Source organism: Camelina sativa, chromosome 15 (genome assembly GCF_030686135.1).
Source record: "Camelina sativa cultivar CO46 ecotype springtype chromosome 15, ASM3068613v1".
Taxonomy (NCBI): Eukaryota; Viridiplantae; Streptophyta; class Magnoliopsida; order Brassicales; family Brassicaceae; genus Camelina; species Camelina sativa.
The window spans coordinates 5227023-5254434 of NC_141894.1; the positions used below are offsets into that span (position 1 = coordinate 5227023).

The window sequence follows — 27412 nt, forward strand, 5'->3', positions numbered from 1 at the left end:
ATCAGAATGACGTCAGTGGAAGAGGGGTAAAACGGTCCTCAGAAAATAAGAGAGTGCCTGTTTTGGTAAGCAGAGGCGAAAGTGCCTAAATCCGAATACATATCTAAGACAAATGCCTTTTTTTTAATTAACTCTTAATTAAATTCACAAGATTGGTGCTTTTGTTAATGGTACGGTTCTTTCTTGGACTAAACAATTAAATTCATCAAAGCGTAGCTGCCAAAAAAAATTAATCAACACCCTCAACATTTATCTGACCAATTTTGTAATCATAGGAATTTGTTTTTTCTTCCCTAAGTAATCATGCAAGCCAAATCTATGAACGACCGTCTTAAAAAAAAAACAAGAACTGTAAATTTTTTACGAGTGGAAGACAGTTTCTTTTCACTCACACAACTAAACCAAACGAAAGATTCAAAGATTTGCAACATTATTGAAGACGTTTACTCAGAAGGATATGTTCCAACTAGAACACCAAGCTTGAAAGCGCAATAAGCATCTACCGCCGCCTGAATAATCTGATCGTCGCTAAGTTTCCAAACGCTCCAGTCGCTCATGCTTTCCCGACGATATTCCCCTACTCCTGCGTAACCCAAACCTTCCTCAACAATCTCCTCAAACTTACTACACTTCAGACTCTTCCTTCCACTCGAATCTACAACCAACTTCTTCAAATCCAAAAGCTCCGCAGTCTTCAACTTATGTTTAGATGCCCATAGCCGTTTCGCATCTTGACTGTTCCAAACACCGTAGAACCTTAAATCTGTATCCTTAAGGAAACGACGGAGGACCAGCGGGACGCGGTGATAGTGAGACAGCTGGATGATGATGCATCTATTACCAACGCATAGCTGGAGAGTATCCGCCGGAGGGTAAAAAACCGGTGGTCGGGAACCGAGGCGATAACGAACCGGTTTTCGGAAACCGGAGCGGTGATAACAAGCTGGTGTCCACTGAACGCCGAGTCCAACGATGAGAGGGTGAGAGGAGGAGAAGCGGTTTTTGGAGAGTACTTCGTGGATCCATTGGCCGATGACGGAGCGATCCTTCGTTACGGTGACAATCAGCTCTTCTCCGAAGAAATCGACAGAGTACTTTTCCTGAGTAGCGTAATTTCTGATGGTTCTTCTGATCATCGGAGCCATTGATCTTTCTTTGAAGGGGAGAGAGAGATTATATTAATGAAAATGCTTTTTTGCTTTCTGTTACTCTCTGTGGTGGCCGCGGAGGGTTTACTTAAACAGTAGTACTGGTTTGCTCAGTGTAGTACTAAGATGATGTTATCACCGTTGATCTTTGAGAAAGTAGATGACGCTTAGGTTGGACGGTTGAGATGCATGTAGGCATAGCTAGCGTTTCACACCTTTGTGACCGCCTTCAGCTAATCCCAACGCAACCTTAAATAATTACTGATTAGAATTTTTAAAAGTGTTTCGAAATTTGAATCAGGGAGGATAATTTCGAATCAATGTAGTGTTATTATTGATTAACATTAGTATCATCCTAAATCAAGCTTATGATTCAATAACTCAACTCCGCTTATATCCTTGTTCTGGTTTGTGTTGTTTAATCCAGTTAAAAAATCACAAAACATTTTTTTAACTGGATTAAACCATTGACGTATTTGATAAGCTCTTTTTGGTACGTTCTGTTCTTTGTCCCATATCACATTAAACAAAATTGATGATTTAATTCATCAACACGTATTATAGTTTTTTTTTTTAATAATGTTAATGCAATAATGCTTCTAATACAATGTACTATTTTTCCAGTCAAATAGTCATTATAACATTTTCACGAGGCACACTTTGTAATCAAACAAAGTCATCAACACAACACAAACACGTTTGATTAATACTAAAAAGAGGGAAGAACAAACTTATTCAAATCACAAGATGATTAGGCAACATTACATTCCTTTGATACTTTTAAGTTCCCAGAGACGTTCCTCAACAGCGAGCTTAAAGCAAACACACGACTCAATCGACGCCTGAAGTACCTGATCATGGCTGAGGATATAAACACCCCAATCACTCATACAAATCGCTGGATCTAACCTCACTCCTCCCCGACCCAAACGCTCCTTCACGATCTGTTCAAACGAACAAAACCGCATACTAAACCCTCTCGAATCGTTCACGTACATCCTTATGTCAAGAAGCTTTCCGATCTCCAACCCATGCCTACAGCTCGCGAGCTTCTTCTGGTCTTGACCGTTCCAAACGCCGACGAACGTCGTTTTTGGATCGGCGAGGAAAGTGCGGAGGACTTTGGGGAGACCGTAGTTGTAATCTAGTTGGATGATGAGACAGCGACTACCGACGCATAACTGGAGAGTTTCCGGTGGAGGATCTGGATCGGAACTGTTCGGTGTCCACTGAACACCGACTCCGACGACGAGAGGATGCGCCGAGTGGTTACGGTTGTAGGAGCGGACGCTGCGAATCCAGCGGCGGATTACGGTTGCAGTCGGCGTAACGGTTACGATCAAGTCGTCTCCAAAGAAATCGATGAAGTGTTTCTGGTGAGTACGGAAACTTCCGATGGTTTTGATCGTTGGAGCCATTGATCTTTTCTTTCTTCGTCGTCTACCTTTCTCTGCTTTTAGAGTGAGTCAGAGAGAGAGAGAGAAGCGGTTTCAATTTCATGTTATAGGGTACTTTTTTTTGTTTCTTGCTATAATCACCGTTGATATTCGTAGGCAAGTGTGTAGTTAAAAATCGGACGGTTGAGGGTTGAGATGCATGTATTGTCACATTGTCAGGCATTATCATTAGATGTACGCAAAAATATTCATTATGGCTCTGAGTTTTGATTTTGGTTTTATCCAAAAAAGATTTGATGTAGATGTCGAAAATAAATACCAATCCTTTTACGTATTTTTTAAATTTTGTTTATGTACATTTAAGATGAGTATGTGTTAAAATTACTAGGTAGATTAGATAAATGAATTTCATATTATTGTTTTGAAGTAAAAAAAAAAGAGATAAATTGAGAAATGTTTTAGTTCCAATTTCCAAACAAAAAAAACCAAGCATATTCCTCGTATTTGTGTTTATTCCGCAATTAAAGGGGATTAGATCATATTTTTAAACAGTACTTAATCTCACATAATTTGGTTTGGATAATATACGCCAATTGGATTTACCATCATATAGAAAGTTAGTTTCATTTTATTTATAAAACTAGACCGTTTGGGTATTTATAAGTTATGTTATTATTATCTAAAATCGATACAAAGACAAATAAGTCTTAAAAAAGTATATGAGCATATGTACCAACAAAGTTTACAAGGATGCATTATCCTCAAGAAAAAAGATCCAATAAATACACACACAAAATAAAAGAATTGGTGGACAAAGAAGTTCTAAAAGAATTAAGCCTGTCACGGGAAGACGTCTACAATCAAATGATAAATAGCCACGTGTATGGTTAGATTTGTTCGAACAATCTGATTAGTCAGTCTTACAAGTATTTTATGATCCACCGTGTATAATTTTTAAGTAAATCATAACTTAATTAAATAACCATGGTCGTGTCGTCGACCATTTTTTTTTTTTTTTTTCTGTTCTTTTTTTTTTCATTTGACCCAAAAAAATTATATTTAATATTTATATATTTCCATCGCACGGAGATTGGAACAAAGAAACCGCCGTCGCCGGATCTGGTAGTGAGCGTAGATGAAGAACTACTTTCCGATCTTATAACCTTTGTTTGTATATATATATAAGATTCGCCCTCAGTTTTTTTTTATCTCAAGGGTCGGTTTTACTTTTTTTCTTTTCTTTTGGTGGTTTTTTTTGCGTTTTCCTCATTTTCGACGGTCTCTGGATTGGGATTTCAATACCATGAGGAAGAAGCTCGATACTCGCTTCCCAGCTGTAAGTTTTTCTTCTCGAATCAAATTCCAATTTGTCGTATATTGCTTGATCTATTGAATACGAATTAGAACATTTACTATCTCATTTCTGGCGAATTGGTCTTTAGCAAATGACCTAGCAGTCAGTTTCGCCCTGTTTTTTTTTTTTTTTTTTGGTTTGTTATACAGCTTTAGTGATATGTGTTGTCAAGATCCGCTATGGAATATTTTTCCTGTTGTAACCTCTGATGATTTCATAAGTTAAGATATTGTTGATGATGTTTTATCGTGTTTGAGCTCAGGCTGAAATATCAAATATGCTTTATAGTCTCATTAACAGATTCTGACTCTCCATTTTGGTTCCTATTGTATTTTTGTTTATCTAATATGATTGATGATTATACAGAGCGCGCTTAGTGTTGTCTGATTTTTACTATTTGCTATATATTCAGGCCCGTATTAAAAAGATTATGCAAGCTGATGAAGATGTTGGCAAGATAGCTTTGGCAGTGCCTGTTTTAGTCTGTGAGTCATCTTGCTATTGTTGTTTACTTCATTTTCAAAGCAATTGTTTGTTGGAAATTTATAACCCTTTTGGCTAAACTTCATGTTCTGTTATTACAGCGAAATCTTTGGAATTGTTCTTGCAAGACCTTTGTGATCGTACATATGAGATTACCCTTGAAAGAGGAGCCAAGACCGTCAGCTCATTGCACCTGTAAGCTAAACAGATTGCTTAACCTTTTATTTTTGCTTGTCTTCCTTAACTAAAGAACATTGAAGGGTTTAGTTGAATGCATTGTTAAATTCTAGAGCTTTCACATACTGTGTGGTTTAAGAGTTAATATGATATTGTTAAGCGGAAGAGCTTCCAACTCATAGGCCCTATTTTGGCTGCGTCCAACATTGAGAGGATGTTTGTTTGATGTTACAGAACTTTATACCACGAATTTGGTATAAAGTTCATTTTTGCTCTCTTCATACAGTTTTTGTGATATTACTATTGCATCCACGTTTATCAAAGTGTTTTGCTGTTTACAGAAAACATTGTGTGGAAAGATATAACGTGTTTGATTTTCTGAGGGAAGTTGTGAGTAAGGTGCCTGACTATGGTCATTCGCAAGGGCAAGGCCATGGTGATGTTACCATGGATGATCGCAGCATCTCCAAGAGAAGGTTGGATCTTCTTTGATTTTTTAGGTTCCATATGTTCCAGTTACTTATTGATAGTCTGTGCTAAGCTGATGTGAGATGGTTTATCAATACAGGAAGCCCATCAGCGACGAAGTGAATGACAGCGACGAAGAATATAAGAAAAGCAAAACGGTAAGCTCATGTTCTTCTTGGGATACCATGCTTCATCATTCATTTCCTTAGATTCATTGAATATATTGGTATGGTGTTAATCACTGCAGCAAGAGATGGGGAATGCTAAGCCCAGTGGCAGGGGTGGTAGAGGAAGAGGGCGGGGAAGAGGTCGTGGTGGACGAGCTGCAAGAGCAGCCGAAAGAGAGGGTCTCAACCGCGACATGGAACTAGAAACCGCCATAGTGGGACAGCCACCTCCAGAAGACAGTATTAAGATGCATCTATCAGAGTCATCACCACAAGAGAATGAGAAGAAAGACGTTGATGGCTCAGCAGCATCTAACGAAGACACCAAGCAACACCTTCAAAGTCCAAAAGAAGGCATCGACTTTGATCTCAACTCTGAATCTCTTGACCTAAATGAGACCAGACTGGCACCAGCCACAGGCACAACAAGCAGCGTAGCCACAGCCCCAGAGGAATATTCGGGATGGCCTATGATGGATATTGGCAAATTGGATCCAGCACAGCTTGCCAGTCTGGGTAAGAGGATAGACGAGGATGAAGAAGATTATGACGAAGAAGGCTAAGGCATGGCAGTACCATAGGATATATAGAGTAGCAGCGTTTAGCGGTTTGTTTAGAAAATGCTTCCTTCCTTCTGTCGTCAAAATCTTCTTCCTTGCTTCCATTTTATTGTATGAACCAAAGATTGTATGCGCTTTATGAAACTTCTTAATTTTATTATCCTGATATGTTATTTAAGGTTTTATGGTTTACATCATCAGAATTTTAAATATCTTACAGAGTTAAGTTCACAACACTCAGAAGTACATAAACAGAGTAGAGGGACTAGTCATGGTGTTGCTCCATGTGGTTGAGATGAAGAGCACCTTCATGGTTCTTGTGAACTTCCACCTTGAACTTTTCCTCTTTGTCTCCCCTCTTCAACTTCAAAAGCAAGTTGAACTTTGCAGCCTCGCCAGTTACCTGCAGTCCCGTATTTTGTAATAATGAATTCATTAATCTGGCAATCACAACGACTCAGGCTCTAGTATCATATCCAAGGAGAACCACTGTGTTGCTTAGAATCTTTGCTACTTCTAAATGCCAATTTGATCTCACTTACACTTATTTCGTCTCTTTACAAAATATATAAGATGAATTCTAGCAAAACATTGTCAAACACTAACAAGTTCCGTATTGAAAACCACTGAGTAAAACTTGTGGAATTAAGGGTGACGATGAGTGAAAGAAAGGCATACCTCAGCGTTAGCATGCATAACCTCCTGAAGTTCGTAGGGGAACAAGGAGTTAGACCTCTGCTGGATGGTCTTGACAGCATGCTCAGCAACGTGCTGCACTTCAGGATCATCTCCTGGAACTTCCCTTGATCCCGATCCATGTTCATCTGATCCACAATACCCAAATTTCATGATCAAAATCTTTCTCAAGCACAATAATCTCTGCCTTTCCTACCAGTAGTAACAAGTCATATTCATACCTTTCTTGCAGCCAAGATCAGAGGGAGTAATGTTACTGGCAGGCTTGAACTCCTGTAACTCCTTGAAGTTCAACCACGGCTTCACCCACACTTTAGCTTCGTAAAGCTTCTTCTCACCTGCCTCGAGGATCTCCAGAGTCAGGTGATGCAGTGTTCCGGCAACAACTTGTTCTTTCGCCTTCACCACTCTCGCAAACTCAAGCAGTGCATTCTACGACGGTCAAAAAAATAAGATCATCCACAACAAAATCAATCTATCGCACAACATAAACGCATCCCATCACCCAAAAAATCAATTCAATCAAACAAACAATCACAGGTAACTGAAATCGAGAGATCAAGAGAAAAAAACTCGGGACAAAATTACTCTAATCGTGCTCTGGATCAAGACTATAACAGCATAAAACAGATGTGAAAATCGAAAGATGATGAGAGAGAGAGAGAGAGAGAGAGATGGAACCTCTTTCTTGTTATGCTCATCGACAGCGAAACGAGCGAGGCTCTCGACCTCACCACTGTTCTGATTGGAAGGGACATCGCGAACGCCGCCGAGTAAAGCCATGTCGTCGTTACAAAAGCCTAAATCACTGGCGATCAGAGAGGATATGAACAAGGGGAGAGAGACAACGATGAAGAAGAGTAAGAAACGGCTTCTCATTATTCGCAACTTTATTTAGGGGGCCGGTGCTGTATTTTTAGATATTTTTCGTTTCTCAGTCGTCGACATGTCAATTCGTGAACGCTTGGAATTTATCCACTTACAGTTAATTCGCCGTGTACCGGATAAAAATGTTTTCAAATTGGTTTGATGCTGGTTTAGTTGGTACACTGTTTTAATTTTTTAGTTCAATTTAATGAAAACATGTTTTACTACTTATTTGATTGGATGCATATGTAGTAAGAAAAGAGTATCAATTTGGGTTTTAGATTGGTTTAATTCGGCCTCAATCGGTGGTTAAGCCACCCAAAATTTAAGAGAGAAACCCATACCGCCTAGCTTTTACACTCGAAAATGATGGTGGAGATAGCGGCACACTGGCACGTTATACGAAACGTGTCGGCAGAGTCGCACAGAAATTGTCAAACATCTTTACTTGTAAATTGTAATCAAAAGTATATACATATACTTTTGTCTATGCAATCTCATCTACCAGAGCCCATTTAAAGGCCCACAGGTAACAAAATCACAACAACATTAACGTGCGTAGATTTTTTTTTTTTTTTTTTTCTTTGTCGCAAGATTGTATTCACATATTTAAACTGAATGTGTATCATATATATGAGCTTGATTTATCGAAAGATATAAGTCACGAGAGTTGCAAGAAATTGCTCCCCTTTGGAAATGTGAGGAACTGCGGAAAAATTGGTAATTTCATACCCCAGCTAAGAGGGTATGTTGAATTCCTATTCCAGATTTAACACTGAGCAAATTCATACATTAAGTTCAATAAAATTCAAATTCACTACCTTAACTCGTAAAACCGTGTTAAAACATACACAAGCCGTAACGGTGTTAAGAAACCGTTAACGGCTGCTTACGTGGAGGCCTCATAAGAAACGACGTCATTTTGAGAAACAAAAAAAGAGCTTATTTTGACTAAAACGACGTTGTTTCTATCTTCTTCTTTTCCTTTTCTTCTTTTCCAACTGGCGTTTCTTCTTCCCCTTTTCTGCTTTAGCTGCTGAAACTGCACAAGAAGACAAACGAAAAAACAAACCAATTTGCACTATCTCTCACACACACAACAAAAGATTCAGAAAAATCAAATCTTTAGAGGATTGTCGATAGTGATTGATTACTTGGATAGCTTGTAGCTTATGATGGTATGGGAGAGATTGACGGTGGCTGTAGTAACCGGTGTCGTTGCTAGGGTTGTTTTTAACGACGGTGGCAGAGGCAGAGGAGGAAAGTTTTGTGGGAGGAGCAAGAAGTCCTCTGCCACTATTATGGTAGTGTTCGTCGATGATACTCATCGTGGCTACTTCCTCCGTCGCGGCACAGTACAGATCCCATGAAGAAACTCGGGAATTATAATTCTGGTTCAATCTCTGAATCCGGAAACAGCAGTTGGTTCTGGTGACACACAGAGGCACACTTTTTATACCCAACGCCTAAAGAACCATCAAAAAGTAAATAACTTTTAAAAACCCCCAAATAAAAACCGTATGAAAATAGAAAGATGATTGAGAACGGTTTAAGGTAGACATCGAACTACCTTGGTGTTGTTACCGGCGGGAAAAGAGTGATCACCGCAAAATCCACTGGAGAAATAATTTTGCAGAGATGACTGAACTATCTGCCGAGTCAATCCGGCTTAACTTCTCATCGTCACCTTCCTTCTCCATAGACCATGTGTTATTAAGCTTAAAGGCAGAGCGAAAAAGCCCCAAATCCAAAATGCGGCTCGTAAGAGAAGGAGTCATCGAGTCCACCAGCGTTGTTCTCTTTCTCAACGAGAAAATCGTTGTCAGTGAGAAACTTTGTCGGAAGCCAAAACTCAGCATCACCGGGAAAGAAGAAAAGGGGAAGAAGAAGACAGAAACGACGTCGTTTTAGCCAAAAGAAGCTCTTTCTTTTATTTCTCAAAACGACGTTGTTTCTTACGTCGCTTCCACGTAAGCAGCCGTTAACGGTTTCTTAACACCGTTACGGCTTGTGTATGTTTTAACACGGTTTTACGAGTTAGAGTAGTGAATTTGAATTTTATTGAACTTAATGTATGAATTTGCTCTATGTTAAAGCTGGGGTAGGAATTCAACATACCCCCTTAGCTGGGATATGAAATTACCGATTTTCCGAGGAACTGCCAAAAATGCTGAAACATACCTAAAACGTGCTGATAACCGATTAAAAAAACAGCTAAATAATGGTATCTATCTTAGATTAGATGTCGTCTGTGTTGTGCAGACACCATATATAGGATGAGTTTTAAATATGTGATTGAGTTAAAACTTTTGTTTTGATATGATATGCAATCGTAGAAACAGTTTGATAGAAAATCGATAATACTAAAAAAAAATTATTTTCTTAGAACGTTCATTTACTTATTTTAGGGTTCTTGTCTATCAATTAATTGTAGTTCTAATTTAAATTAATCTAGGATTTATCCCCTGGTACACTACAGCTCCATTTCTTTTATTTTTTTGTTTGTTTTATAAATCAATAACTCTGTGCATTCTGAATAAATTAATTCAAATAATTATAACAAATAGATCCAAAATTTAAGTTATATTTATGTGTTATTTTTGTTTAGTATAAGATTATATAATTGTAGTTGACTGTTAATTATAAGATTTAACCCACAGTTTACCGCAAAATAATTTGTTCTCTATATTATCATAAATTACTCAATTTAATATATCTAATAGTCTAATATTCATAATGTTAGCAAAATAATGAAATGATAAATTATCTGTATAACACCAAATTAATGATAATTAAATTTATATTCATATTGATCCAAATCATTCGCACAATATAATTTTATTGCCTGTTATTTTAACTTTTAATTGTAAATATTCATTATATATTAAATAACTCAAATGTCAAATAATATATATCTGGAAATACTTGTTTGGTTACAAAAATTCCAAAACAATTTTTAAATATATATCTGTTTATAAAAATTCAAATTATATCACATGCTGAAAAAATCTAAAATTTAATTAACTTTATGTATTAAATAGTAATTCAAATAATTAAATATAAGATTAAATAAAAGTGAAAGGAGAATTCTAATTTAATATAACATATTGCTTTAAATTAGGTAGATAGATTTGAGAAAATTAATATTATCAAATAAAGAAATGATTGTGTTTGGCTGTAAAGATTGTAGAGAATTTAGTTGAGACTTATTTGGATACAAAGATAAGAGAGGATGATACAAAAATGTATTTCAAAAGTATATATTTAAATTACTTGTGTGAAAATATTTTCAGAACTACTGTAGGGAAATTCAAGTTTACGTTTTGGTTGGATGCTCGTCTGTGATTCGGCCTCTATCGGTTAAGTTACACAAATTAAAAAGTATACCAATTGGTCCTAAGACCACTTCCATTGGTAAATTTTTTTAAAAGATGGATGTCTTTAAAAAATAATAATAATAATGTAAACCTCATTTTTTTTTTGTCTTCCGTTTAACATTAATATTCTTTTTGTAAGACACTCACATTTAAATTAATAATAAATTAATTATAAAAAATGATTAAAACGCTCATTAAGTATCATTAATAAAGATGCTCTAAAATGATCTACCAAATATTTTCAGACGTCGAAAAGGTCTTTTGAATCTAAAAACAAAGCAAGTATATAAAAGAGTTTTATTTAGATTGATATTTCTTCTTGTATACAAAGCTAACTTTATATAAAAGAGACTTATTTGGTTTGATATTCCCTTGGATACATGGCTAACTTTATATAGAAGAGTCTTTATTTAGTTTGATATTCGCTTACTGTTTGGATACAAAAGCTTCATAATGATCCTCTCTCCTCCTTAAAAAGCAGCATCGAGGGTGACCTCCTTAACAAAGGGCTGTTGGTTGTAGCAATCGAGGTTTTGTCCAGGATCAACCCTCAACATGTCACAGTACCTCTCATAATACTGGATACGATCCTTGGCGATCGGGTTTCTGCCAATTCCACACTCATTTCCGCCGTTAATAATATTTGTAATCACTCCGTAACCCGGAGATCTATTCGCCTCATAGTCGGCTCTAGAAGGGTTCCACTGACCGGTGATCACGGCGTGGCACGACGGTTTGGGAGGCTGAGCAGTCATCCAGAACCAAATCGCGGTTTTGAAAGCGATCACTGTGTCATTAACCACGATGTTTGGGTTGTTGAGTAAGTCAACTCCTATGTCTTTCCCGCATGGACCGTAATTGGCGTTCCCCAACAGCTGCATCGGTCCTCTTCCATAGTAGCTTTCGCCAGGTGCGCATGGCCACGTGACATTCTGTTTCGCGTCACAGTAGTCTGAATTAGGATTCACTTGTTCCTTGTAACAGTATCCCCATGAATATGGTCCGTCCGGTGCTCTACCTACGTACACGTATAACCGTCCATTTTATCAATATATTATGTTTGGCAACAAATTTTTTATTTATAATATATTGTCACAACTCTAAAATTAATATAGTCATACGTACGTTTGAGTTTACATGGTTTCTTTTAAGACATTTAATAAATAAATAAAAAATTTCATGCAAACTTAAACGTATAAACTGCGTTTCAAACAATCGAAAGCTGATATTGGTGATTAATTATTACCTGTGGTTTCTTGGGAAGTCTGCCCGAAGAAGGCGGCGATCTCCTTCTTCCTTGCGTCAGTGTCACCGGTGGTGCCAAATTCAGGGAAGGACTTTGCAGCAGTGATAAAGGCGTCGTAAGTGTAGAAACCTCTAGCAGGGCATAGAAAATGGTTCCTATGCGAAAGCATATCTTCGAACAGAGATTTTGTAATGATGTCCGATAGATCGCCGCTGCTGGGTCCAGGAGGCCAGCAATTGCTTTGGCAGCCAGGCTGCTTACAGTAATCTTCGGTGGTACCGCAATATCCGTAGTGGCTGCAGCACAAATCGTTGGGGCAGAGCGCTCCGTCGACGTCCTTACCACATTGTTTGGCTAAGGAAAATGACAAGAGAAGTGAGAAGATGAGGAAGATCAAAAGATAAGTTTTCATTTTGCTCTTAGTTTTATGGTTTTCAATTTTGTAGGCATACAAGGGGTGTATATATAGTAGTTTACAAGATGCAACGTATGAGTGTTAAATCGCATAATTTTATAATTTTTCCATTGCTAGATAATATCTGTGTGGAGTATTTGCTATGGGGACCAAACAATGTTACTAGGTTTGTTGTTTTGTTTTAAGATAATTATTCCCCCACCCACCATTGTAATCATGTAGATGTTGACCATCTGTTCGGACAGAAAATATATGTTATTTATATAATTAAGTACGTGCATGTTTTGTAGGCATACAACAATTTTATCTGATAGGTGTGAATGGTATGCATTTCAGAAGGAAGGGGGGAAACGATCGAGATTAGCAAGGCAATTGGCAAAACATCAGGTCGTGGAATTTGTTTTGCGTAATATCTGTTGAGATAAGCTTGAAGCACAAGCAAGTTTAAAAGAGATTTGGAAATAAGAGTTTAGGAAGTTATGAGAGTTAAGGAAATATATTCCTAGAGAGATTAGGAATTGTGAGTTGAGGGTTCCTTATAAATAGAGTTGTCAAGATGTGACTTCCTATTAACAGAGATTGAGAGAAGAGAGAGCTTTAGGTTTTTTTGAGTTATTTTTCCTAAAGATTAATAAAGGTGTTCTTTGAGATTGTGTGAACTCTGTTCTTAGTTTCTAGATTTGGTATCAGAGCGTTACGATATCCTAGGGAGCGATGTCAGAAGGTGCGATCGTTGCCTCCAAGCCACAAGAAGGAGCCGGACCTTCATCCATACAATGTCCCATGCTCAACTCAACAAACTATACGGTGTGGGCTTTAAAGATGAAGATTGCGTTGAAGGTTCACAAAGTCTGGGAGGCCATTGAACCTGAAACAGAGACAGCTGACAAAGACAAAAACTATATGGCTATGGCTCTTCTGTTTCAGTCTATTCCCGAGGCTCTCGTTCTGCAGATTGGAGATCTCGACACAGCGAAAAGCATATGGGATGCTATCAAGTCAAGACATGTAGGAGCTGAACGTGTGAAAGAAGCTCGGTTGCAAACACTTATGGCTGATTTTGAGCGACTGCAGATGAAGGATACAGAGAAAATAGATGAGTTTGCAGGCAAGATGTCGGAGATAGCCTCAAAATCTGCAGCACTCGGTGTGACTATTGAAGAATCCAAGATGGTCAAGAAATTTCTTAACTGTCTCCCACACAAGAAATTTATTCACATAGTTGCTTCATTAGAACAAGTGCTGAATCTAAACACTACCATGTTTGGAGATATTATTGGGAGGCTCAAAGCCTATGAAGAAAGGATCTCTGTCGATGCAGTCGAATCACATGAGGATCAATCCAAATTGATATATGCGAATATGGACACGCATAAGGAGGCTCATAATAATCGAGACTATACAAACGACTATCGAAACAGAGGTCGAGGGGTCGTTTTTCGAGAGGACGAGGAAGAGGACGTGGTTATGGACAAAGAGATGCATCTCGCATCACCTGTTTCCGATGCGACAAACAAGGTCACTTTGCATATGATTGTCCTGACCGCTTACTAAAGCTCCAAGAAGCTCAAGTTCTCGATACTGCGAACACACAAGAGGCCGATGAACTCATGATGCATGAAGTCGTCTTCCTGAATGAGAAGCGTTGTATTCCAAGTAAGTTTGAGACCAACATGAGAGAAGACAATATCTGGTACCTAGACAACGGGGCCAGTAACCATATGACCGGAGATAAAAGATTTTTTGAGAAGATGGATGAGTCTGTTACAGGGAAAGTGAGGTTTGGGGATGATTCTCGAGTTGATATAAAAGGAAAAGGATCGATTTCTCTTGTTGATATGAATGGAGAGTTACGTGTAATGACAGATGTTTATTACATTCCCGATTTGAAAAGCAACATTATTAGTTTGGGACAAGCAACTGAAGCAGGATGTGATATTCGGTTAAGGGGAGGATTTTTAACAATGAGAGATGCTCAAGGGAAGTTGCTTGCTAAAGCTCCAAGGTCACGGAACAGGCTCTACAAGATTCGTATGGATTTTTATGACAATGCGTCCTTGAACCTGGTATCTGCAAGTGAGTCCAGCCGATGGCATGCTCGATTTGGACACATAAACTTCGAAACTATCAAATCCATGAAGCAGAGAGAGCTTGTCCAAGGACTTCCACACTTAGTGTTTGAAAAGGAGATCTGTAGGTCTTGTCTTCTTGGAAAACAAACAAGACAAACGTTTCCACAAGCTACTACTTATAGAGCAGCTTCTGCTCTAGAACTGATCCACGGAGACCTTTGTGGACCTATCACGCCGAGTACAGCAGCTGGAAATCGTTTCATTTTTGTTCTTATTGATGATCACTCACGTTATATGTGGATCACATTGATGAAAGAAAAGAGCTCTGCATTTGAGAAATTTAAAGCTTTCAGGAACCATGTTGAGACAGAAACAGGAACTCGGATCAAGACGTTTAGAACAGATAGAGGAGGTGAGTTTGTCTCACAAGAGTTCAATGAGTATTGTGAGAATGCTGGGATCCAGAGACACCTTACTGCTCCATATACACCTCAACAGAATGGTGTTGTAGAACGAAGAAACAGAACAATGATGGAGATGACAAGAAGTATACTGAAACATATGAGAGTTCCAAATTATCTATGGGGAGAAGCTGTGAGACATTCCACTTACCTGCTAAACAGGATAGCTACAAGAGCCTTATCAGACAAGACCCCATATGAAGTTTTTAAGAAACAGAAACCTCGCATTGATCATCTACGAATCTTTGGCTGCATCAGTTATGCAAAAGTTGATCAACATTTGCTGAAAAATTAGATGATCGATCAAGGATGTTAGTTCATCTGGGGATAGAACCAGGCTCGAAAGCATATAGACTCTATGATCCACAGACGAGAAAAGTTGTCGTGAGTAGGGATGTGATTTTCGATGAAAGTAAAGGTTGGAACTGGAAGCAAAACGATGCAGAGCTAGATGGTAATGGAAGCTTCAATATTTCACTAGGTGAGTTCGGGAATCATGGTATATCATCGGAGCAAGAGGCTGTGAGAAATGATCAGGAGACTGGTGAAAGACTAATGGCGATACTGAAGATGCGAGAGAACACACTGAGAACAATGGTCACACACCAGTAATAACGGAACTCGAACCTGCAGAAAACAGAGTTGATACAGAGACAAATCAACAGGTGCTAAGAAGAAGTTTGAGACAGAGCAATCCACCTAAACATCTCAGAGACTATGTTCTACTCGCCGAAGAAGAAGGAGAAACACTTCTACTCTGTCTTAATAATGAACCAAGGAGTTTCTTTGAAGCTAGAGGATCGGAGAAATGGCTCAATGCCTGCAATGATGAGATTAGGTCGATCGAAAAACTGCATACTTGGGACTTGGTTGACTTACCCCTCGGAATAAAGCCAATTGGACTCAAATGGGTATTCAAATTGAAAAGAAACTCTGATGGCAGCATCAACAAGTACAAGGCTCGGCTTGTTGCTAAGGGTTATGTACAACAATATGGCATCGACTTCGAGGAAGTTTTTGCTCCTGTTGCAAGAATTGAAACTATAAGACTTCTCATCAATCTTGCAGCAACAAATGGGTGGGAGATACATCATCTGGATGTTAAAACAGCTTTTCTTCACGGAGAACTCCAAGAGAAGGTTTATGTCACTCAACCTGAAGGTTTTGAAATCAAAGGGTGTGAAGACAAGGTGTATAAGTTGAATAAAGCTCTTTATGGTCTGCGACAAGCTCCAAGAGCTTGGAACAACAAACTGAACCAGATTCTTGAGGAGCTACAGTTTAAAAAGTGTTCAAAGGAGCCAACCGTGTATCGGAAGATAGAGCGAGACTCCACCTTGGTGATTGCAGTTTATGTTGATGATCTCTTTGTCACAGGAACAGACAAGTCAATCATTTACAAATTTAAGGAGGAGATGGCTGCTAAATTTGAAATGAGTGATCTTGGTCTGCTGACTTATTATCTTGGAATTGAGGTTATTCAACATGAGAGTGGAATTGTTCTTAGTCAAAGGAGGTATGCTCAAAAAATACTAGAAGAAACGAGAATGGTGGATTGCAACCCTGAGTATATACCAATGGAGTTTGGTGTCATGTTGTCAAAAGCCGAGGATGAAAAGGCGATAGATGCTACAGATTTCAGAAAGAAAATCGGTTGTCTTAGGTATTTACTTCACACTAGACCTGACTTGTCCTACTGTGTAGGAGTGTTGAGCAGATATATGCATAGTCCAAGAGTGTCACACGGTGTAGTGTTGAAACAATGTTTGAGATATCTCAAAGGTACAACATCTCTCGGTTTGACCTTTGAAAGAAGTTCTAGAGTACCAAGGCTAGTTGGTTACAGCGACAGTAGTCTTAGCATTGATCCAGATGATGGTAGGAGTACGACAGGCCATATATTCTATCTAGGTGATGGTCCTATCTCCTGGTGTTCACAAAAACAAGATGTAGTGGCTATGTCATCATGCGAAGCCGAATTTATGGCTGGAACTGAAGCAACCAAACAGGGGATCTGGTTGCAAGATCTGCTCAGTGAGATTACAGGAGTCGAAGCTGCGAAAGCTATTATTCGTATTGACAATAAGTCTGCAATAGCTCTCACAAAGAACTCTGTCTTTCATGGTAGAAGCAAACACATTCAGAGGCGGTTCCATTTTATTAGAGAATGTGTGGAGAGTGGACTAGTTGAAGTTGAGCATGTACCAGGAACTGAACAAAAGGCAGATATTCTTACTAAGACATTGGGAAAAATGAAGTTCAAGGAGATGAGGGAGTTCATTGGAGTTCAAGACATAGAGAAGATGAGCTTCAAGCTTAAGGAGGAGAATGTTGAGATAAGCTTGAAGCACAAGCAAGTTTAAAAGAGATTTGGAAATAAGAGTTTAGGAAGTTATGAGAGTTAAGGAAATATATTCCTAGAGAGATTAGAAATTGTGAGTTGAGGGTTCCTTATAAATAGAGTTGTCAAGATGTGACTTCCTATTAACAGAGATTGAGAGAAGAGAGAGCTTTAGGTTTTTTTGAGTTATTTTTCCTAAAGATTAATAAAGGTGTTCTTTGAGATTGTGTGAACTCTGTTCTTAGTTTCTAGAATATCAACAAAACTTAGTACTTAATCACGATATATAATTTCTATAAGATACATCTCAAATAATTAGCAAGGGAATTGAAAAACATCAAGTCGTGGAAGTTTGGGAGGTCTCGAGTGGAAATACATTAATCGAGAGCTTTCAACTAAAAAATTTGACTGTGCATGGATATATACTTAAATGTGTATATAGGAGCTTGATTTATCTAAAGATAAGACTCGAGAGTTGCAAGAAAGTGGTCCCTTTGGCAATGTAAGGAACTGCCAAGAATAGTTAAAGTTAAACATACATAAAACGTGCTGACAGGGACAACTAGCTAAATAATAATATCTACTTTGATGTGAAACGAATATTTACAAGCAATATTGGTCCTTTTTTCTTTTTTAATAAATGTAAAATTTTATTCATAAAGAAAACATGTTCTTTCCCGCAAGTGTATCATATTTTACTCTAGTAGTGTTAAAAACAAAACGACAGCTTTACGTTCTGGTGGAAAATTAGAGTGCGAGGATGTCTTCAAACGGTGGTTATCGGAGTTCAAAAAGGAGGAACAGCTTATTCCTAATGGTCTTATCAATCCAATGTCCAAGTCGAGATGCAGAGGTCGGGACTTCACCATGCCTGCGGTTCTTGCGCTTTCGCCATAGTAAATATACCGTTGTCTGAAACATGTATCGCAGAAACAATAGGGTGTGCTTACCAAGTGTAGTATCAGTGATGAGCATCTGAATTGTGTCCCAGTCCAATGTAGAGTAGGTGCCAAGGAAACCATTTGTGAGTTTGCACCAAATTTGATGTGAGTAGTGACACTGGAAGAAGAGATGATTCCTTGTTTCCAGTGAAGATTTGCAGAGAGAGCATAAAGAATCAGCATTCCTGTTCCACTTCAACATACAGTCACCTGTCGAGAGTCTGTTCAGCATACCAAGCCAAGTTATAAAAGCATACTTTGGGGTAGCCTGGAGGAACCAAACACCCCGTGCCCAAGGACATTTTGGTTTCTCAATACGTATCTGTTGCCAAGTATCTCGGGTCGAGAATCGAGGCTTGAATCCTGTTCTTCCCTTCCAAAGATGCAAATCCTCTGTATCCGGTTTCCGCTTTGCTCTAACAATTGTAATTTCTGCTTCAACATGGGTTAACACTTCATCCCTGCGTCGTGCGTGTTCTATAGTTTGACATTATAGTTGCCACAATCGTATGTTTAGGGATTCCATAGTCGATATAACCCCTGTCGCCTAACAGATCATGTAACGTTCCCAACGAAGACCATCGATCATACCAGAAGGATGTTGACTCACCATTTCGTATGTCCTTGCGGTGAAAGTCCTTTGCCAAACCTCTGAGTTTGAGCAACTTACGCCACATCCAGGATCCCTGAGTAGGCGTGTCACCGATATCCCAGAAAGAACTTTGACGAATGAGGTAGGTGTGGATCCACTTTCCCCACAATGAATCTTTAGACAGTAACCTCCAAATGAGCTTAAGTCCACAAACGATGTTTGTCACTTTTAAAGACCGTAAACCTAACCCACCCTCGCAATGCGGGAAGCAAATATCTTGCCAAGTGACCTTTGCCTTATGAGTTTTAAGGTCTGGACCACTCCAGAGGAAAGCATAACAAAGCTTCTCGATCTCTTTCATGCATTTACCAGGTAAACGAAACACAGAGGACCAAAAATTTGTAATGCTCATAAGAACCGACTCGATAAGCTGTAGTCGTCCCCCATAGGACAAGAATCTACTTGTTCCAAGTACCGATTCGATGTCGAATTTTTGCAAGCAGCGGTGCGTAGTCATGACTGGTCATAGATTTGGTTAAGAGTGGAAGACCAAGGTAACAGACTGGTAATGTGCCAACTTCAAACGGGAAATTTGATTGGATCGCCTCTTGTGTAGATTGAGATATCCCAGCCATATAGAGGGTCGACTTCTCGAGACTAATCTTCAGACCCGAGATTGTTGCAAACTCATCAAAATTTTTGATCACACCTTCAATTGATCGTGTAGTGCCCTCTGCGAAAACCATAAGATCATCCGCAAAGCACAGATGCGTGAGGAATAGGTTGTGACATCTAGGGTGATAGCCAAACCTATTCTCTGCAGCTGCTTTATTTATCAAATGTAATAGAACATTCATGCAGATGACAAACAGATATGGCGAGAGAGCAGCCTTATCGCAGTCCACAGGCACTACCAAAGAAACCTGCTAGCTCACCGTTGATCTGCACCGAGAATGTAGCTGTGGAAATGCATAACCGAATCCAATGAATGAATTGTTCAGGGAAGTGTAAGGCGTATAGCGTATTAAGCAGGAAAGACTACTGAACAGAGTCAAAAGCCTTAGATATATCTATCTTCATGGCACAATGAGGGGAAACGTCTTCTTTGTGGTAGTCTTTTACCAGTTCTAATGCGAGGAGAACATTCTCCATGAGTAACCTATCCTGTACAATGCTGATTGATTAGGAGAAATAAGCTCAGGGAGTAGGCCTTTGAGACGATTAGCAAGGATTTTTGAAATCACTTTGTAGATGATATTACAACAGGATATTGGCATGTACTCCTTCATAACTCTAGCAGTATCGGTTTTAGGAATCAAAGCAAGAATAGTGGTATTTGCACCCTTTGGCAAGAAACCTTTTTGAAAAAAAGATTGTACCGCCACCGTGAAGTCATTACCAATAACAGACCATGCGCTCTTATAAAACTCACTCGTGTATCCATCCGGTCCCGGACTTTTGTTTGCAGGCATGGAGAACAGAACACTTCTAATCTCCTCTGCAGAAACTTCTCTGATTAACATGGCTGAGTGAATGTCACTACAGCGAAAAGGCAATAAAGATTCAAGCAATTCCACAGTATTTCCTGGATAATCACTTGGAGACTGTCCAAGAAAGTCAAAGAAAAACCTGACTGCCTCTTGTTTAATGGTCGCTTGTGTGTTCGCAATAGAACCGTCTGCACAGTGAACCTCACGGATAGAGTTTTGACTTCTCGTATTTTAACTGCATTGTGAAAAACACGGTTATTCTGATCCCTCACAAGGAGCCAGTGCAATTTCGATCGCTGTTTCAAAAACTCCTCTTTAAGACCAGCGACACACTGCCATCTCTCGAAAGCCTCTGCCTCCTCTTGCATAGCAGAAACAGTTGGATTTGCCAAGGTCTCAGCTTGCTTGGTACATAACGCAGATGAGCCTCACGAGTTCTTTTGACCAGATCACCCAATCGATCCTTTGTCAAGGCACGAATATCATGTTTCAGGCCTTTAAGTTTCTTCATAAATCTGAACATTGCGGATGTGAAAATGAATAGAGCCTATGTTTCATCCCAGTATGACCTCACAAGAGGCAAAAAATCAGCCAGATTAGCGACATAGTTCACAAACTTAAACGGCTTTTTCAGAGCAGGTGTACCAACATCTAACTGTACTCGACTACGAAGGTGATCAGAGCATCCTCCAGCCTTAAAGGTACAGTAAGCACGAGGGAATCGATGCAGCCAGACATCATTGATAAGGACACAATCTAGTTTTTTTCAGATGAGGCCATGATCACGCTTGTTGCACCAGGTGAACAACGGACCATGATATCCTATATCCTTCAAGTTGCAATGACTCACAGCAGCTTGAAATTCACACATACCCGAAGGCAAAACAAGAGAAAGAGAATAATCAGAGTGCTCCTCATCATCCAATATTTCATTAAAGTCACCCATTATTAACCACGGCTTGTTCCGGAAGAGTAGAGAATCATGATGGTTTCACATATCATCCCATAATGCCCTTCTCTCTTCCATCGTGTTCCTTGCATAAATAAAAGAACAGAAAAATTCCTCTGCTTCACCATCAAGCAAAACAGAGCAAGTGACAATTTGGTCACTCTTTAAAACCGGTGTCAACCTCACATTTGGTCTCCAAATAACCCAAATACAACCTAAACGATGATACTCATAATTTGCCAAAAAAGACCAGGTGGGAAAAACCGATGATACTATTGCATCTACCTTTGTTTCCTTGACTCGCGTCTCCAATACTGGTCCCCTTTTGAAAATGTGAGGAACCATCTTTGGTAGGCAATGCCATTTAAGGTTGGGAATCCTACATGCGATGATGCTAATATGCGATGACTTTAGCTGAGCTTGGTAGAATGAAAAGGGAGAGAGGAAATTATGAAGAAGAAGAGTAAGGGTTATGATTGGTACTTGAAAAATCACTGCGATACTGAATTTACTCCCTCACAAAAAAGAATATCAAAAGTGATAAAAAAAAAAATGCTTTCCAGCTTTTTACATACACACTCTATTTACGTAATTACATGCTATTTTGACTTGTTTCTAAACTAGTTTTCATTATACTGATATAAATCTATAATTTGTATAAATTTCATCTATTATTTAAAAATACACAACTTTTTAATAATTTTATATACTTAAAATATACTAATTTTTTTTCTCGAATTACTATTCAATTTCTTAAAAATAAATATCTTTTGGTAATAGAAAATTATATTTTGCGTCCAATCAACATATTTTCAATTCTGCGATTTTCCATTTTGCAAGTTTACATTCCATACATTCCATAACTTTTTATTTTACAACTTATGATAATATATGGTTTATGCTAATAAAAGTATAAATATCTATGCACATTTGTCTATGCAATATCTAAAGCCCACTTTAACAAAAAAAAATATATATATCTAAAGCCCACTTAAGAGGTCCATTTCATACAATTTTTACTTTATTATACTCTTTATGTTCTAATTGTTTTTCTTTTTAAAGCACAAAGTTTAATTATCAAATTAATTATATATTTTTCTTTTGCATTGAAAACATAATTTGTATTTAATTAGAAAAATCAACAAATAAGAGAAAATACTGCAGAATATTAAAAATCATAAAACATCAAACTAAATTAAATGTAGCATCCTATCAAAAAAAAAAAAAAATTAATGTAGTGTAAAATCTTGAAAAAAAAATTCTTAAACATCAAAGGGAATAACTTCTTGGACAGAGTTTTATTTGTCTGATATAATTGTTTTGATACAAAGCTGCATATATATATTTTTTGATAGCAGCATTATTCAATCACGGTAATTAAAGATGCATATATAATAATATATACTCCTTATAAAATAGCAGCGTTGAGGAGGCCGTTAACAAAGGACCTTTGGTTGTAACAATCAAGGTTCCCTCCAGGATTAACCCCAAATATGTTACAATACCTCTGATAAAACCCTATACGATCCGCTACTCTCCCGTCTTGACCACGCCCGCACTCCAATCCACCGTTAATGATGTTCGTAATCACTCCGTAACCTGGTAATCTCCCGGCGGCACGGTCAGCGTCTGACGGCTGCCATTGGCCGGCGATAACGGCGTGGCACGACGGTTTTGGAGGCTGAGCAGTCATCCAGAACCAAATCGCGGCTTTGAAAGCGATCACTGCGTCGTTGGCTACGAGGTCAGGGTTGTTGAGTAAGTCAACTCCTATGGCTCTTGCGCATTGACCGTAGTTGTAGTTCCACGTCAGCTGCATCGGTCCTCTTCCGTAGTAGCGTTTGTCTCGTGCGCATGGCCACGCGGCGCTCGGTTCACAGTAGTTTGAAGGAGGATCACGTTCTTGCTTGAAACAGTAGCCCCATGAATATGGTCCGTCCGGTGCTGTTGGCCACCCACCTGCACATGTAACCATCCGTTTCATCAATAAATAGTCACAACTTTATATTATTTAAACGTAATTTGGAAATAATTAGAATATTCGCAACTGTATAGTGTGTAGATCTTTTCTCTTTATATAAAAAAATGTGTGTAGATCTTTTCTAGATGAATCTAATAAATCAGTAAGTACCTGTGGTTTCGTGGGAAGTCTGGCCGAAGAAGGCGGCGACCTCCTTCTTCCTTGTGGCTGTGTCTCCGGTGGTGCCAAAGCCAGGGAAGGAATTTGCAGCGTTGATAAAGGCGTCGTAAGTGTAGAAACCTTTAGCAAGACAAGCAGCGTCGTTCCTATGCTTAAGCATATCTTCGAACTGAGATCTTGAAATGATGCCCGAAAGATCGCCGGGGGGACCAGGAGGAGTACCACCGGGGGGAACAGGAGGAGTACCGCCGGGAGTGCACTGGCTTTGGCAGCCAGGCACCTTACAGTAAGGTTCGGTGTTACCGCACCATCCGAACTCACTGCAGCATAGACCGTTGGGACAGAGTGCTTCTCCGGCTTGACGACCACATTGCTCGGCTGATGAAAGTGATAAAAGAAGTGAGAAGAGGAGAAACAGCAAAAGATTAGTCTTCATTTTCCTCGAATGGTTTTCTTTTTCCATTTTTTTGTACGCATCAAGGATATATATATAGTAGCTAGTATCCAATATTCAATTAATATGTGTGTTAAATCACGTCAAGTTTTCGTCAAAAAAAAAAAATCACGTCAAGTTTTCTGATAGTTTATAGTTTGATATGTCTGTGGAGTATGGCTATGGGAAAGAAACAGTATTTTGAAGGTTTGTTTTAAAATTATATATTCCTTTACTCAATGGTAGACCATGGGCATTGGTTGTCCTTCATTTTTTGTCCCCCAATTATAATAGTAATATTTTGAAAAGTTCTTATTCTTAATATGAGCATTAGAGCATGTGCAACGGCGTGCACTTGGGCCGTCCTTCATTTTTTGTGATTTTAATTTAATTCAAAAAGCCTAATATCAAAGAAACGATTCTTATTTTCGGACGTTTTTTGTCCGTCCACTTCGACACGTGCTTTATTGTGATTGGCTGTAGAATTTGTCTTGGGTTTTTTTTTTTCTTTTTTTTTTAAGATTCTCGAGACTTAGTGGTCGGACAGTAGAAGATTCCAGAACCACACTGGGAAGGATTGCATTCCACTAGGGGAAGAAGAAGCGTCGCACGGAGACTGTCCTCCGGCGAGAAGAACCTCGAGGCATGATGCTCGGAGGAAGCCAATTTAATTGGGTACCAATGTAACCTCGAACCCTGGTGGGAGTCGTTCTCAACTGAGAGACTCGACCACTTTGAACAGGTTCGAATTGGTATTTGTCAGGTTCGTTTCCATTTTAATTTTGTGATCCTTTTGACTCATTTGTTCAAAAGATCCAGTTTTTTTGCTTGATAGATTCTGCTCTGGTTTTATTTTTGGCATCTTGATCTGGGTTTGAATTCTTCCATCAGTTGGGATTAAAAGATGCTAGCTTTGGATTTGTAGATGTAGAATTAGAGTCTGTAATGCCTTTATTTCTGCTTTAATTTTGATTTTGACTGTGGTTGATGATTAATTGGAAGCTAAAAAAGCATCTGATTTGAGCCGATTGTTATAAGCTTGTGAACAAATATGTTTAAACTGATGCACCTGGTGAGCAGCTGATCGAATTGTTCTATCCAGTCTCCATTATAATGCAAAAGAAGAGTTCTTTTTTTTGCTGTAATGTTTTGCAATCTTCACACCATGATGTTACTCATCTTTGATTTTCTTGTGCTTAGAGCACTGTCACTTTTATCTTGGCGTTGTAGTTCTTAGGATGAGCATTAACAATTGGAAGGGTCTTTCTATTCAATCGATTTTGATTTTTGTGTTTTCACTATATGAACAATATATGTCAATGTTCTACGATGGCCTCAGAGCTTCTGGAGTCTCAGTTCTGCTATTTTAAAATGAGTAATTAGAAGTGTTGTTATATACATGTTTCGGAGTTCTCTTTAGTTACTCATCCTGTGATTTGTATAGATTGAACAGTTAGCTAAGACTTTTCATACTTGGGGTCTGTTCTGTAACATGTGACAATTTTTACACTTTCTTGAATGTTGCAGGTTTAAGACTTTAAAAACAATGGCGGGATTTCCAGGTTTTAGTTACCTTGGTCCAAAAAGCAAGAACACGGTTGTAGCGGGAGGATTAACGGCTTTTGTTTTTGGGGTATACTTCTACACAATGAGGACTGTTGGTGGCACGGACAAACTTCATGTGGCTATTGACAAGTTCGAAGGCCAAAAACCAGTTGAGACCGACACCAAGGTTCCATCTAAAGTCTAATCCTCACCGGCTTGTTATGTCCAACCAAACTCGTTGTTGTTTATCTTTTGTCTTCAAAGTTCTTTACTTCACTCTCGTTCGTCAGATTGGTATCTGTGTTTGAGTCTCAGTCCAATCCCTAATACAGTGTTTCAAACAAGAGAACTCTGATCAGGACATGGTTTTAATGTTCTTGACAAATAGACACTAAGACCATGGGCATTGGTTGTCCTTCATTTTTGGTCCCCCAATTATAATAGTAATTTTTTGAAAGGTTCTTATTCTTAATATGAGTATTAGTGTCTATTTGTCAAGAACATTAAAACCATGTCCTGATCAGAATTCTCTTGTTTAAAACACTGTATTAGGGATTGGACTGAGACTCAAACACAGATACCAATCTGACGAACGAGAGTGAAGTAAAGAACTTTGAAGACAAAAGATAAACAACAACGAGTTTGGTTGGACATAACAAGCCGGTGAGGATTAGACTTTAGATGGAACCTTGGTGTCGGTCTCAACTGGTTTTTGGCCTTCGAACTTGTCAATAGCCACCTGAAGTTCGTCCGTGCCACCAACAAGCCTCATTGTGTAGAAGTATACCCCAAAAACAAAAGTCGTTAATCCTCCCGCTACAACCGTGTTCTTGCTTTTTGGACCAAGGTAACTAAAACCTGGAAATCCCGCCATTGTTTTTAAAGTCTTAAACCTGCAACATTCAAGAAAGTGTAAAAATTGTCACATGTTACAGAACAGACCCAAGTATGAAAAGTCTTAGCTAACTGTTCAATCTATACAAATCACAGGATGAGTAACTAAAGAGAACTCCGAAACATGTATATAACAACACTTCTAATTACTCCTTTTAACATAGCAGAACTGAGACTCCAGAAGCTCTGAGGCCATCGTAGAACATTGACGTATATTGTTTATATAGTGAAAACACAAAAATCAAAATCGATTGAATAGAAAGACCCTTCCAATTGTTAATGCTCATCCTAAGAACTACAACGCCAAGATAAAAGTGACAGTGCTCTAAGCACAAGAAAATCAAAGATGAGTAACATCATGGTGTGAAGATTGCAAAACATTACATCAAAAAAAAAGAACTCTTCTTTTGCATTATAATGGAGACTGGATAGAACAATTCAATCAGCTGCTCACCAGGTGCATCAGTTTAAACATATTTGTTCACAAGCTTATAACAATCGGCTCAAATCAGATGCTTTTTTAGCTTCCAATTAATCATCAACCACAGTCAAAATCAAAATTAAAGCAGAAATAAAGGCATTACAGACTCTAATTCTACATCTACAAATCCAAAGCTAGCATCTTTTAATCCCAACTGATGGAAGAACTCAAACCCAAATCAAGATGCCAAAAATAAAACCAGAGCAGAATCTATCAAGCAAAAAAACTGGATCTTTTAAACAAATGAGTCAAAAGGATCACAAAATTAAAATGGAAACGAACCTGACAAATACCGATTCGAACCTGTTCAAAGTGGTCGAGTCTCTCAGTTGAGAACGACTCCCACCAGGGTTCGAGCTTACATTGGTACCCAATTAAATTGGCTTCCTCCGAGCATCATGCCTCGAGGTTCTTCTCGCCGGAGGACAGTCTCCGTGTGACGCTTCTTCTTCCCCTAGTGGAATGCAATCCTTCCCAGTGTGGTTCTGGAATCTTCTACTGTCCGACCACTAAGTCTCGAGAATCTAAAAAACAAAAGAAAAAAAAAACCCAAGACAAATTCTACAGCCAATCACAATAAAGCACGTGTCGAAGTGGACGGACGAAAAACGTCCCAAAATAAGAATCGTTTCTTTGATATTAGGCTTTTTTGAATTAAATTAAAATCACAAAAAATGAAGGACGGCCCAAGTGCACGCCGTTGCACATGCTCTTAGGT

At 38.6% G+C, this 27412-nt stretch overlaps 8 protein-coding genes and 1 pseudogene across 8 annotated transcripts; 2 read left to right on the forward strand and 7 right to left on the reverse strand.

Moving 5' to 3' along the window:
* Positions 1 to 317: 317 nt before the first annotated feature.
* On the reverse strand, positions 318 to 1215 carry LOC104745462 (uncharacterized). Its single transcript, XM_010466710.3, has one exon. It carries the CDS (start codon positions 1143 to 1145, stop codon positions 444 to 446), a length of 702 nt encoding a protein of 233 aa, XP_010465012.1. The 5' UTR covers positions 1146 to 1215; the 3' UTR covers positions 318 to 443.
* Positions 1216 to 1829: 614 nt separating this feature from the next.
* Positions 1830 to 2736, reverse strand: LOC104745463 (uncharacterized). The gene has a single exon (XM_010466711.3). It carries the CDS (start codon positions 2564 to 2566, stop codon positions 1910 to 1912), a length of 657 nt encoding a protein of 218 aa, XP_010465013.1. The 5' UTR covers positions 2567 to 2736; the 3' UTR covers positions 1830 to 1909.
* A 665-nt stretch (positions 2737 to 3401) lies between these two features.
* LOC104745465 (uncharacterized) lies at positions 3402 to 5914 on the forward strand. The gene is made up of 6 exons (XM_087489706.1): positions 3402 to 3881; positions 4312 to 4384; positions 4484 to 4577; positions 4901 to 5035; positions 5128 to 5185; positions 5275 to 5914. The coding sequence occupies exons 1-6, from the start codon at positions 3849 to 3851 to the stop codon at positions 5755 to 5757; spliced, it is 876 nt and encodes a 291-aa protein (XP_087345832.1). The 5' UTR covers positions 3402 to 3848; the 3' UTR covers positions 5758 to 5914.
* On the reverse strand, positions 5890 to 7533 carry LOC104745464 (cysteine proteinase inhibitor 6). The gene is made up of 4 exons (XM_010466713.2): positions 7132 to 7533; positions 6672 to 6882; positions 6433 to 6578; positions 5890 to 6157 (listed from the first exon to the last, which is right to left on the reverse strand). The coding sequence occupies exons 1-4, from the start codon at positions 7327 to 7329 to the stop codon at positions 6020 to 6022; spliced, it is 693 nt and encodes a 230-aa protein (XP_010465015.1). The 5' UTR covers positions 7330 to 7533; the 3' UTR covers positions 5890 to 6019.
* A 445-nt stretch (positions 7534 to 7978) lies between these two features.
* Positions 7979 to 10729, reverse strand: LOC147926288 (uncharacterized; annotated as a pseudogene).
* Positions 10730 to 10977: 248 nt separating this feature from the next.
* Positions 10978 to 12499, reverse strand: LOC104745466 (basic endochitinase B). The gene is made up of 2 exons (XM_010466715.3): positions 11941 to 12499; positions 10978 to 11712 (listed from the first exon to the last, which is right to left on the reverse strand). The coding sequence occupies exons 1-2, from the start codon at positions 12350 to 12352 to the stop codon at positions 11165 to 11167; spliced, it is 960 nt and encodes a 319-aa protein (XP_010465017.2). The 5' UTR covers positions 12353 to 12499; the 3' UTR covers positions 10978 to 11164.
* A 9964-nt stretch (positions 12500 to 22463) lies between these two features.
* On the reverse strand, positions 22464 to 23972 carry LOC104745467 (basic endochitinase B-like). Its single transcript, XM_010466716.3, has 2 exons — positions 23333 to 23972; positions 22464 to 23160 (listed from the first exon to the last, which is right to left on the reverse strand). Exons 1-2 carry the CDS (start codon positions 23802 to 23804, stop codon positions 22610 to 22612), a joined length of 1023 nt encoding a protein of 340 aa, XP_010465018.2. The 5' UTR covers positions 23805 to 23972; the 3' UTR covers positions 22464 to 22609.
* A 1308-nt stretch (positions 23973 to 25280) lies between these two features.
* LOC109129324 (uncharacterized) lies at positions 25281 to 25639 on the forward strand. The gene has a single exon (XM_087489639.1). The coding sequence runs from the start codon at positions 25321 to 25323 to the stop codon at positions 25522 to 25524; it is 204 nt and encodes a 67-aa protein (XP_087345765.1). The 5' UTR covers positions 25281 to 25320; the 3' UTR covers positions 25525 to 25639.
* Positions 25640 to 25845: 206 nt separating this feature from the next.
* LOC109129325 (uncharacterized) lies at positions 25846 to 26231 on the reverse strand. Its single transcript, XM_019237264.2, has one exon. The coding sequence runs from the start codon at positions 26191 to 26193 to the stop codon at positions 25990 to 25992; it is 204 nt and encodes a 67-aa protein (XP_019092809.2). The 5' UTR covers positions 26194 to 26231; the 3' UTR covers positions 25846 to 25989.
* Between the last annotated feature and the right edge of the window lie 1181 nt (positions 26232 to 27412).